Raw genomic sequence first — 12,713 nt, 5'->3', positions numbered from 1 at the left:
TATTATTATTATTATTAATAATAATTATAATGATAGTAACCAGAGGAAGGTGAACCCAATTAATCTCCATGGAAACCAAAAACAAACCCAGAGGTGCACAAAACAGGAACTAAGGGAGTCCAAAACTAACAGAACATAACAAAACATGATCCGGGCCACGGATCATGACAATATGTACCCTAAGAGTTTTTGTTCAAATAAAGCCACCGGTACTAAAATATTGGTATGGGGACAACCTTATAGTGTAGTCAAACTACCCTCGTGTCCCAGTGAGGAAAAAAAGACATTTACATGGACGGCACATTAATCAAAGGAAAGTAGCCCCTGAGGATTGCCCTCCCATTGGAGGTCAGCGCCTTTGGATTCCAAAGCGGAAAGAGTGAGGAGATATATTACCACTGATTCCCCGAACTGTTACAGAGCCCGGTCCTTCTTTGTGTTGGTGAATACCAGCCTGGTAGTCAACCCACAAACAAGGTGAACATTCCCCGAGATCCTGGCTGCTCTGCGAGTCGTAAGATCAGGCAAACAATAGGGCCATTAGCCTCGGGTTATCAGCACCATGAACAAAAACAACAGCCTCGGTCTTGACTTCCAAGTGAGCGAAGGAGCTGAGACTTCAGCTCGTCCCTTGACTGAATACATTGAATTCCGCATTGAGCAGGATGATGAATAACTGCCGAAGGGCCAGCGGGGTCCCACCAACTCTTCCTGCTGGACTAAAGATAATCAAGGCTGGCACTACTGGAGACCCTGCGGCTAATGAGAGAGGAAGTGCCGTAGCCCGGTGGGTGGTAAATTGTGCAAAAATGTTTGTTTTATCAAGAACTGACCCGGCAAAGTACCTGTCACTGTAAATTCATTACCCTTCCAGATCATATCTCAGCTTTGGACTGGAGGAGAAACATACCTTCTGGGAGGGTCTAGCTGAACGTGGGTTAGGACGTAGATCAAAACAAAATTATATATTGTTAACCTGAGTACAAAATTGATATAATTTACGGTAATATACACAGTCGTGGTCAAAAGTTTACATACACTTGTAAAGAACATAATGTCATGGCTGTCTTGAGTTTCCAATAATAATTTCTATAACTCTTATTTTTTGTGATAGACTGATTGGAGCACATACTAAGTATCCTTTAGAAGCTTTTATGTGGAATCTAAACCATGTTTTGGGTTTTCTTTCTTTCTTTCTTTCTTTCTTTCTTTCTTTCTTTCTTTCTTTCTTTCTTTCTTTCTTTCTTTCTTTCTTTCTTTCTTTCATGTTTATTTCGAAAATGTACACAAAACAAAAACAAACACATTTTGCAAAAAACAACAAAAAAGCCATTCAAGAATGAATAACAAAAACAATAATAATAATAATAGTAATAATAAAAAGCAAAAAGAAACAACAAATGAAAATAAACATTAATGTAAACATATCCGAAAAGGAGTGAGAAGAAGTAAAGAAGTTTTCCCTTCCTGGTTCCATGACCCGCCCTATCTTGCCTCTGATTGGCCTGGCCCTAATGTTTTGCCCTAATCTCAACCAATCGTGACTCATCATAGTAAACATCCCTTATACTTTAGTCCCTGTCCGCTATGTACAGTCGCGATCAAAAGTTGACATACACTTGTAAAGAACGTAATGTCATGGCTGTCTTGAGTTTCCAATCATTTCTACAACTCTTATTTTTTTGTGATAGAGTGATTGGAGCACATACTTGTTGGTCACAAAAAACATTCGTGAAGTTTGGTTCTTTTATGAATTTATTATGGGTCTACTGAAAATGTGAGAAAATGTGCTGGGTCAAAAGTATACATACAGCAATGTTAATATTTGCTTACATGTCCCTTGGCAAGTTTCACTGCAATAAGGCGCTTTTGGTAGCCACCCACAAGCTTCTGCTGGAATTTTTGACCACTTCTCTTGACTAAATTGGTGCAGTTCAGCTAAATTTGTTGGTTTTCTGACATGGACTTGTTTCTTCAGCATTGTCCTCACGTTTAAGTCAGGACTTTGGGAAGGCCATTCTAAAACCTTCATTCTAGCCTGATTTAGCCATTCCTTTACCACTTTTGACATGTGTTTGGGGTCATTGTCCTGTTGGAACACCCAACTGAGCCCAAGACCCGACCTCCGAGCTGATGATTTTAGCTTGTTTCCATTCAAAATGAATTGGCCATTTTTCAAATTTCCACCATTTCCACATTTTCTAACCAATTAAAACCATTCCACCTTCAACATATTCCACTCATCCTGGACATTCAAAATATTAGTTTTCCAAATTTAAAAAAATGCCCTGGTGTTCTTCTTATTTTATTTTATTTTTTTTTTTGTAATTGTTTTATTTTATTTATTTTTATTTTTATTTTTATTTTTTTTGTGGGGGGGGAAACTAAACCAAAAAGTGTCTGTTTTCTCAGTACCTGTATTATGATTTTAAATATTATATTTAAAAATATATATATATATGGCAGCTCAGTCAACAGAAATTCCCAGAATTCCCGTTTTTCAAACAATTTTTTTGACCCGTTTTTCTGGCGGCAACTCCTTCCACATTTTTCAACCCCCTAACCATTCCACCGTCTAAACATTCCTCTTAATTAGGTTCGAACTGGAAGAATTCACGGTTTTCCCGAAATTCCAGGAATTCCTCAATACCATTTCTCAATTAAAAATGTTACTACTTCAACATTTCTCGACCCATTTGAAAAATTCCAACGCCAACCATTTCAACTCATTCAGACCATCCAAGTTGTTCACCATTTTCCCAAAAATGTACCGCTTTTCCAGAAATTCAAACTGTTCAGCCTATTTGGGAATCGCGGGCTTTCCTTTGACAAATTCCAAAAATTCCCAGATTTCCCAGAATTCCAGGTTTTCAGGGACATTTTTCCCCTTCAAAATGAATTGGCCATTTCTCAAACTTCCACCGTTTCCACATTTTTCAACCGATTAAAACCATTCCACCTTCAACATATTCCACCAACCTGGACATTCAAACTATTATTTTTCCAAGTTAAAAAAAAATCGCTGGTGTTATTTTATTTTTATTTTATTTTGTCGTTTTTTTTTTCATTTTTATTTTTTTATTTAAATTTTTTTAATTCTTATTTATTTTTTGGGGGGTGGAGGGGGGAGGGAAAAACAAAACAACAAAGTGTCTGTTAGTACCTGTATTATGATTTTAAATATTATTAAAAAAATATATATATATGGCAGCTCAGTCAACAGAAATTCCCAGAATTCCCATTTTTTCAAACCATTTTTTTGACCCTTCTTTCTGGCGACTACTCCTTCCACATTTTTCTACCCACTAACCGTTCCACCGTCCAAACATTCCTCTTAATTAGGTAAAAATTCACAGTTTTCCCGAAATTCCAGGAATTCCTTAATACCATTCCTCAATTAAAAATGTTACTACTTCAACATTTCTCCACCAATTTGAAAAATTCCATCGCCAACCATCATTCAGACCATTCAAGTTGTTCACAATTTTCCCAAAAATGTACCGCTTTTCCCGAAATTTTAATTGTTCAGCCTATTCGGGATTCGCGGGCTTTCCATGGACAAATTCCAAAAATTCCCAGATTTCCCAGAATTCGAGGTTTTCCGGGACATTTTTCCCTTTCAAAATGAATTGGCCATTTTTCAAACTTCCACCATTTCCACATTTTTCAACCAATTAAAACCATTTCACCTTCAACATATTCCAAACAAAACAAAAAAGTGTCTATTTCTCAGTACCCGTATTATGATTTTAAATACTATTTAAAAAAAATATATATGGCAGCTCAGTCAACAGAAATTCCCAGAATTCCCGTTTTTTTCAAACCATTTTTTTTTACCCTTTTTTCTAGCGACTACTCCTTTCACCCACTAACCGTTCCACCGTCCAAACATTCCTCTTAATTAGGTAAAAAAAAAAACTGTTTTTTTTTCGAACTGGAAAAATTCACGGTTTTCCCGAAATTCCAGGAATTCCTTAATACCATTCCTCAATTAAAAATGTTATTACTTCAACATTTCTCCACCGATTTGAAAAATTCCAACGCCAACCATTTCAACTCAGTCACACCATTCGAGTTGGTCACCATTTTCCCCAAAAATTTCCTCTTTTCCCGAAATTCCAGGAATTCCTTAATACCATTCCTCAATTAAAAATGTTACTACTTCAACATTTCTCGACCGATTTGAAAAATTCCAACACCAACCATTTCAACTCATTCAGACCATTCAAGTTGTTCTCCATTTTCCCCAAAATTTACCGCTTTTCTCGAAATTTCAAATTGTTCAGCCTATTCGGGAATCGCAGGCTTTCCATGGAAAAATTCAAAAAATTCCCAGTTTTCCCAGAATTCCAGGTTTTCCGGGACATTTTTCCCATTCAAAATGAATTGGACATTTTTCAAACTTCCACCGTGTCCACATTTTTCAACCGATTAAAACCATTCCACCTTCAACATATTCCACTCATCGTGGACATTGAAACTATTATTTTTACAAGTTAAAAATAATTCCCTGGTGTTATTCTTTTTTTTTTTTCTTTTTTTTTTTATTTAAAAAAAAAAATCTTATTTATTTATTTTATTTAGGGGGGAGGGGAAAAACAAAACAAAAACGTGTCTATTTCTCAGTACCTGTATTATGATTTTAAATATTTTAAAAAATAAATATGGCAGCTCAGTCAACAGAAATTCCCAGAATTCCCATTATTTTTTCAAACTATTTTTTTGACCCGTTTTTCTGGCGACTACTCCTTCCACATTTTTCAACCCACTATCCGTTCCACCGTCCAAACATTCCTCTTAATTAGGTAAAAAAAAAAAACTACGTTTTTTTTTTCGAACTGGAAAAATTCCGGGTTTTCCCAAAATTCCAGGAATTCTTCAATACCATTCCTCAATTAAAAATGTTACTACTTCATTTCTCCACCGATTTGAAAAATTCCAACACCAACCATTTCAACTCATTCAGACCATTCAAGTTGTTCACCATTTTCCCAAAAAATTACCTCTTTTCCCGGAATTCCAGGAATTCTTTAATACCATTCCTCAATTAAAAATGTTACTATTTCAACATTTTTCCACCGATTTGAAAAATTCCAACGCCAACCATTTCAACTCATTCACACCATTCAAGTTGATCACCATTCTCCCAAAAAAGTACCTCTTTTCCCGAAATTCCAGGAATTCCTCAATACCATTCCTCACGTAAAAATGTTACTACTTCAACACTTCTCGACCGATTTGAAAAATTCCAACGCCAACCATTTCAACTCATTCAAACCATTCAAGTTGATCACCATTTTCCCAAAAAATTACCTCTTTTCCCGAAATTCCAAAAATTCCTCAATACCATTCCTCACGTAAAAATGTTACTACTTCAACATTTCTCGACCGATTTGAAAAATTCCAACGTCAACCATTTCAACTCATTCAGACCATTCAAGTTGTTCACCATTTTCCCAAAAATTTACCGCTTTTCTCGAAATTTCAAATTGTTCAGCCTATTCGGGAATCGCGGGCTTTCCATGGAAAAATTCCAAAAATTCCCAGATTTCCCAGAATTCCAGGTTTTCTGGGACATTTTTCCCATTCAAAATGAATTGGACATTTTTCAAACTTCCACCATGTCCACATTTTTCAACCAATTAAAACCATTCCACCTTCAACATATTCCACTCATCGTGGACATTGAAACTATTATTTTTACAAGTTAAAAAAAATTCCCTGGCGTTATTCTTTTTTTTTTTTTTTACATTTTTTAAAAATTCTTATTTATTTATTTTATTTAGGGGGGAGGGGAAAAACAAAACAAAAACGTGTCTATTTCTCAGTACCTGTATTATGATTTTAAATATTATTTAAAAAAATAAATATGGCAGCTCAGTCAACAGAAATTCCCAGAATTCCCATTTTTTCAAACCATTTTTTTGACCCGTTTTTCTGGCGACTACTCCTTCCACATTTTTCAACCTACTATCCGTTCCACCGTCCAAACATTCCTCTTAATTAGGTAAAAAAAAAAAAAAAATTCGAACTGAAAAAATTCCCGGTTTTCCCAAAATTCCAGGAATTCTTCAATACCATTACTCAATTAAAAATGTTACTACTTCATTTCTCCACCGATTTGAAAAATTCCAACACCGACCATTTCAACTCATTCAGACCATTCAAGTTGTTCACCATTTTCCCAAAAAATTACCACTTTCCCCGGAATTCCAGGAATTCTTTAATACCATTCCTCAATTAAAAATGTTACTATTTCAACATTTCTCCACCGATTTGAAAAATTCCAACGCCAACCATTTCAACTCATTCACACCATTCAAGTTGATCACCATTCTCCCAAAAAATTACCTCTTTTCCCGAAATTCCAGGAATTCCTCAATACCATTCCTCACGTAAAAATGTTACTACTTCAACATTTCTCGACCGATTTGAAAAATTCCAACGCCAACCATTTCAACTCATTCAGACCATTCAAGTTGTTCACCATTTTCCCAAAACATTACCTCTTTTCCCGAAATTCCAGGAATTCCTCAATACCATTCCTCACGTAAAAATGTTACTACTTCAACATTTCTCGACCGATTTGAAAAATTCCAACGCCAACCATTTCAACTCATTCAGACCATTCAAGTTGTTCACCTTTTTCCCAAAAAATTACCTCTTTTCCCGGAATTCCAGGAATTCTTTAATACCATTCCTCAATTAAAAATGTTACTATTTCAACATTTCTCCACCGATTTGAAAAATTCCAACGCCAACCATTTCAACTCATTCACACCATTAAAGTTGATCACCATTCTCCCAAAAAATTACCTCTTTTCCCGAAATTCCAGGAATTCCTCAATACCATTCCTCACGTGAAAATGTTACTACTTCAACATTTCTCGACCGATTTGAAAAATTCCAACGCCAACCATTTCAACTCATTCAAACCATTCAAGTTGATCACCATTTTCCCAAAAAATTACCTCTTTTCCCGAAATTCCAAAAATTCCTCAATACCATTCCTCACGTAAAAATGTTACTACTTCAACATTTCTCGACCGATTTGAAAAATTCCAACGTCAACCATTTCAACTCATTCAGACCATTCAAGTTGTTCACCATTTTCCCAAAAATTTACCGCTTTTCTCGAAATTTCAAATTGTTCAGCCTATTCGGGAATCGCGGGCTTTCCATGGAAAAATTCCAAAAATTCCCAGATTTTCCAGAATTCCAGGTTTTCTGGGACATTTTTCCCATTCAAAATGAATTGGACATTTTTCAAACTTCCACCATGTCCACATTTTTCAACCAATTAAAACCATTCCACCTTCAACATATTCCACTCATCGTGGACATTGAAACTATTATTTTTACAAGTTAAAAAAAATTCCCTGGCGTTATTCTTTTTTTTTTTTTTTTACATTTTTTAAAAATTCTTATTTATTTATTTTATTTAGGGGGGAGGGGAAAAACAAAACAAAAACGTGTCTATTTCTCAGTACCTGTATTATGATTTTAAATATTATTTAAAAAAATAAATATGGCAGCTCAGTCAACAGAAATTCCCAGAATTCCCATTTTTTCAAACCATTTTTTTGACCCGTTTTTCTGGCGACTACTCCTTCCACATTTTTCAACCTACTATCCGTTCCACCGTCCAAACATTCCTCTTAATTAGGTAAAAAAAAAAAAAAAATTCGAACTGAAAAAATTCCCGGTTTTCCCAAAATTCCAGGAATTCTTCAATACCATTACTCAATTAAAAATGTTACTACTTCATTTCTCCACCGATTTGAAAAATTCCAACACCGACCATTTCAACTCATTCAGACCATTCAAGTTGTTCACCATTTTCCCAAAAAATTACCACTTTCCCCGGAATTCCAGGAATTCTTTAATACCATTCCTCAATTAAAAATGTTACTATTTCAACATTTCTCCACCGATTTGAAAAATTCCAACGCCAACCATTTCAACTCATTCACACCATTCAAGTTGATCACCATTCTCCCAAAAAATTACCTCTTTTCCCGAAATTCCAGGAATTCCTCAATACCATTCCTCACGTAAAAATGTTACTACTTCAACATTTCTCGACCGATTTGAAAAATTCCAACGCCAACCATTTCAACTCATTCAGACCATTCAAGTTGTTCACCTTTTTCCCAAAAAATTACCTCTTTTCCCGAAATTCCAGGAATTCCTCAATACCATTCCTCACGTAAAAATGTTACTACTTCAACATTTCTCGACCGATTTGAAAAATTCCAACGCCAACCATTTCAACTCATTCACACCATTAAAGTTGATCACCATTCTCCCAAAAAATTACCTCTTTTCCCGAAATTCCAGGAATTCCTCAATACCATTCCTCACGTGAAAATTTTTACTACTTCAACATTTCTCGACCGATTTGAAAAATTCCAACGCCAACCATTTCAACTCATTCAAACCATTCAAGTTGATCACCATTTTCCCAAAAAATTACCTCTTTTCCCGAAATTCCAGGAATTCCTCAATACCATTCCTCACGTAAAAATGTTACTACTTCAACATTTCTCGACCGATTTGAAAAATTCCAACGTCAACCATTTCAACTCATTCAGACCATTCAAGTTGTTCACCATTTTCCCAAAAATTTACCGCTTTTCTCGAAATTTCAAATTGTTCAGCCTATTCGGGAATTGCGGGCTTTCCATGGAAAAATTCCAAAAATTCCCAGATTTCCCAGAATTCCAGGTTTTCTGGGACATTTTTCCCATTCAAAATGAATTGGACATTTTTCAAACTTCCACCGTGTCCACATTTTTGAAACATTGAAACTATTATTTTTACAAGTTAAAAAAAATTCCCTGGCGTTATTCTTTTTTTTTTTTTTTTACATTTTTAAAAAATTCTTATTTATTTATTTTATTTAGGGGGGAGGGGAAAAACAAAACAAAAACGTGTCTATTTCTCAGTACCTGTATTATGATTTCAAATATTATTTAAAAAAAATAAATATGGCAGCTCAGTCAACAGAAATTCCCAGAATTCCCATTTTTTCAAACCATTTTTTTTTACCCGTTTTTCTGGCGACTACTCCTTCCACATTTTTCAACCTACTATCCGTTCCACCGTCCAAACATTCCTCTTAATTAGGTTAAAAAAAAAAAATTCGAAATGGAAAAATTCCCGGTTTTCCCAAAATTCCAGGAATTCTTCAATACCATTACTCAATTAAAAATGTTACTACTTCATTTCTCCACCGATTTGAAAAATTCCAACACCAACCATTTCAACTCATTCAGACCATTCAAGTTGTTCACCATCCTCCCAAAAAATTACCTCTTTTCCCGAAATTCCAGGAATTCCTCAATACCATTCCTCACGTAAAAATGTTACTACTTCAACATTTCTCGACCGATTTGAAAAATTCCAACGCCAACCATTTCAACTCATTCAGACCATTCAAGTTGTTCACCATTTTCCCCAAAAATTACCTCTTTTCCCGGAATTCCAGGAATTCTTTAATACCATTACTCAATTAAAAATGTTACTACTTCATTTCTCCACCGATTTGAAAAATTCCAACACCAACCATTTCAACTCATTCAGACCATTCAAGTTGTTCACCATTTTCCCAAAAAATTACCGCTTTTCCCGAAATTCCCAATTTTTAAAAAAAAATCCCATTTAAATGAATGGGACTTTCTTCAAAGTTCCACAACTCCCACATTTTCCATCTGATTCAAACCGTTCCAACTTCAAAATGTTCAGCCTGTTTGGGAATGGTGTGCTCTACTTCAACAATTATAAAAATTAAAAAAAATTCCAGGATTTCAGTTCAACGTCAACATCGGACCATTCACACCCAAGGAATTGCCTCATCTACCGTAGTTAATAATGACATCCAGGGGCAAATTCACTGTTACAAGTGGCCCTCGGATGGCCCTCAATGAAAACCACTGAATTACAGTTTCATTTGTCACACTGACATCATTAAAGTCTACCTTGAAGGGGAAAAAAATGAAGTAAAAAGATCAAAAGTGATGTTGTCTACTCCGCGTGCACATTACCAAATATTTTTCTTTTTGTGCGGTATTAATGATTTATGGGAGGGCGTTGTAGCTCCAACACGTACTAAGACTGCCTGCCCACCAGTCCTGAGTGTTCTGGACATTTTATTTCAATGAGGGGTGGGGGGGGGTGTCTTTGAGAAGTTATCAGCCGTCTGCCAAGGTCTGAGGATCAGCCTTATCTCCTTTGGCCAGACCATGTGGGGGGTTTTTCCTGTTGGAGGTGACGCACAGCACAGCCCTTCCTGTGGCTGCTTCCTTCTCGGCCTCTCGTCTCGTCAGCTCGATTGTTCGCCGCTGCAGGCGGCCGACGCATTTTTAGTGGCTGCGGCGGCAATTGGAGGCTGGCTGTCCATTCGGGGCAAGGCCGAGACTCCACACGAGTCCTCGGACTGGTTTCTGTGTAGTCTTCCTGTTTGGATCTTGCTTTAAAATACAATTACACCAAAACTAGTGAAGTTGGCACGTTGTGTAAATGGTAAATAAAAACAGAATACAATGATTTGCAAATGCTTTTCAACTTATATTCAATTGAATAGACTGCAAAGACAAGATATTTAATGTTCACACTGAGAAACTTTTTTTTTTTTTGTTGCAAATAATCATGAACTTAGAATTTAATGGCAGCAACACGTTGCAAAAAAGTTGTCACAGGGGCATTTTTACCGCTGTGTTACATGGCCTTTCCTTTTAACAACACTCCATAAAGGTTTGGGAACTGAGGAGACACATTTTTGAAGTGGAATGTTTTCCCATTCTTGCTTGAAGTACAGCTTAAGTTGTTCCAATAGTCTCCCTTCTGCTATTTTAGGCTTCATATTGCACCACACGATTTCAACGGGAGACAGGTCTGGACTACAGGCAGGCCAGTTTAGTACCTGCAGTCTTTTACTATGAAGCCACGTTGATGTAACACGTGGCTTGGCATTGTCTTGCTGAAATAAGCAGGGGCGTCCATGGTAACGTTGCTTGGATGGCAACATATGTTGCTCCAAAACTTGTATGTACCTTTCAGCATTAATGGTACCTTCACAGATGTGTAAGTTACCCATGTCTTGGGCACTAATACACCCCCATACCATCACACATGCTGGCTTTTACACTTTGCGCCTTTAACAACCCGGATGATTCTTTTCCTCTTTGCGACGTCCACAGTTTCCAAAAAAAATTTGAAATGTGGACTCGTCAGACCACAGAACACTTTTTCACTTTGCATCAGTCCATCTTAGATGAGCTCAGGGCCCAGCGGAGCCGGCTGCGTTTCTGGGTGTTGTTGATAAATGGCTTTGGCTTTGCATAGTCGAGTTTTAACTTGCACTTACAGATGTAGTGACCAACTGTAGTTACTGACAGTGGTTTTCTGAAGTGTCCCTGAGCCCATGTGGTGATATCCTTTACACACTGATGTCGCTTTTTGATGTAGTACCGCCTGAGGGATCGAAGGTCTGTAATATCATGGCTTATGTGTAGTGATTTCTTCAGATTCTCTGAACCTTTTGATGATATTACAGAAATCCCTAAATTCCTTGCAATAGCTGGTTGAAAAATGTTGTTTTTAAACAATTTGCTCAGGCATTTGTTGACAAAGTGGTGACCCTCGCCCCGTCCTTGTTTGTGAATGACTGAACATTTCATGGAAGCTGCTTTTATACCCAACCATGGCACCCACCCGTTCCCAATCAGCCTGCTCACCTGTGGGATGTTCCAAATAAGTGTTTGATGAGCATTCCTCAACTTCCTCAGTCTTTTTTGCCACTTGTGCCAGCTTTTTTGAAACGTGTTGCAGGCATCAAATTCCAAATGAGCTAATATTTGCAAAAAAATAACAAAAGTTTTCCAGTGTGAACATTAAATATCTTGTCTTTGCAGTCTATTCAATTGAATATAAGTTGAAAAGGATTTGCAAATCATTGTATTTTGTTTTTATTTACCATTTAGACATTGTGACAACTTCAGTGCTTTTGTAGATGTTATATGGTTTGTTTGAGACTTGACAGCCACTTTAATGGCTGTTATTCCCTCTCCTGCAGCCAAGTGGTCTTCTCCGAGCCAGTGGTGGTCAACATTACCCAGAGGGGAGAACACACCAACTGGGTGAAAAGCATTACCACCAGGCCTGAACAGGTTAAAGGGAAAAACAAGGTATGTAACATGTCTTTTTGTTTTTTTTAAACAATTTTTTCTTGCACGTTTTGTTGACAATGGCAGTGACAGATGCTCCTTTGTAGCTCCGGAACAATCCGAGCTCGACACAATATCCAACAGCAATGTCGGATTCAAGTAGAAGTCTTCCAAGTCTTATATATGTCGTCTAAAATGAATAGCATTTGGACCAAAAAGCATGAAAAGGTTCAGACCAAGTCTTTATTGTTGCACTTGGAGTTAGTTATTATTGGAGTAAGCGACCAGGAAAAGATGAGAAATACATTTCCAAACTCGGAAAAAGAAGATAGTACGATAAATACATTGATTCCATTTTTGTTGGACGTGACTTTTTTTTCTTCCATTTTCTTACTATTAAAAAAAACAAACATAAGAAGAACAGAGCAGCTATATCCAATGTGTGGCCCAAATACTGTACATATACTGTAATATTCCATCCATCCATTTTCTACCGCTTGTCCCTTTATGAAATCTACAGTCCTAATGACATCATTAAATCTCCAC

General features: G+C 36.5%; 1 protein-coding gene across 2 annotated transcripts in view; it reads left to right on the top strand.

The window, feature by feature from the left end:
* The window catches only part of kdrl (kinase insert domain receptor like), a 234,004-nt gene that overhangs the window by 100,468 nt on the left and 120,823 nt on the right, over window positions 1-12,713 (top strand). For both annotated transcript variants that reach the window (XM_062044282.1, XM_062044281.1), the window contains one exon: window positions 12,077-12,188. In XM_062044282.1, the coding sequence (XP_061900266.1) occupies window positions 12,077-12,188 (112 nt within the window). The remainder of the gene's footprint in view (window positions 1-12,076; window positions 12,189-12,713) is intronic.

The sequence above is a fragment of the Entelurus aequoreus genome, linkage group LG04 (assembly GCF_033978785.1).
Source record: "Entelurus aequoreus isolate RoL-2023_Sb linkage group LG04, RoL_Eaeq_v1.1, whole genome shotgun sequence".
NCBI lineage: Eukaryota > Metazoa > Chordata > Actinopteri > Syngnathiformes > Syngnathidae > Entelurus > Entelurus aequoreus.
Note: the sequence above shows the minus strand (reverse complement) of the source record. Positions and strands in the feature narration are given on the sequence as shown.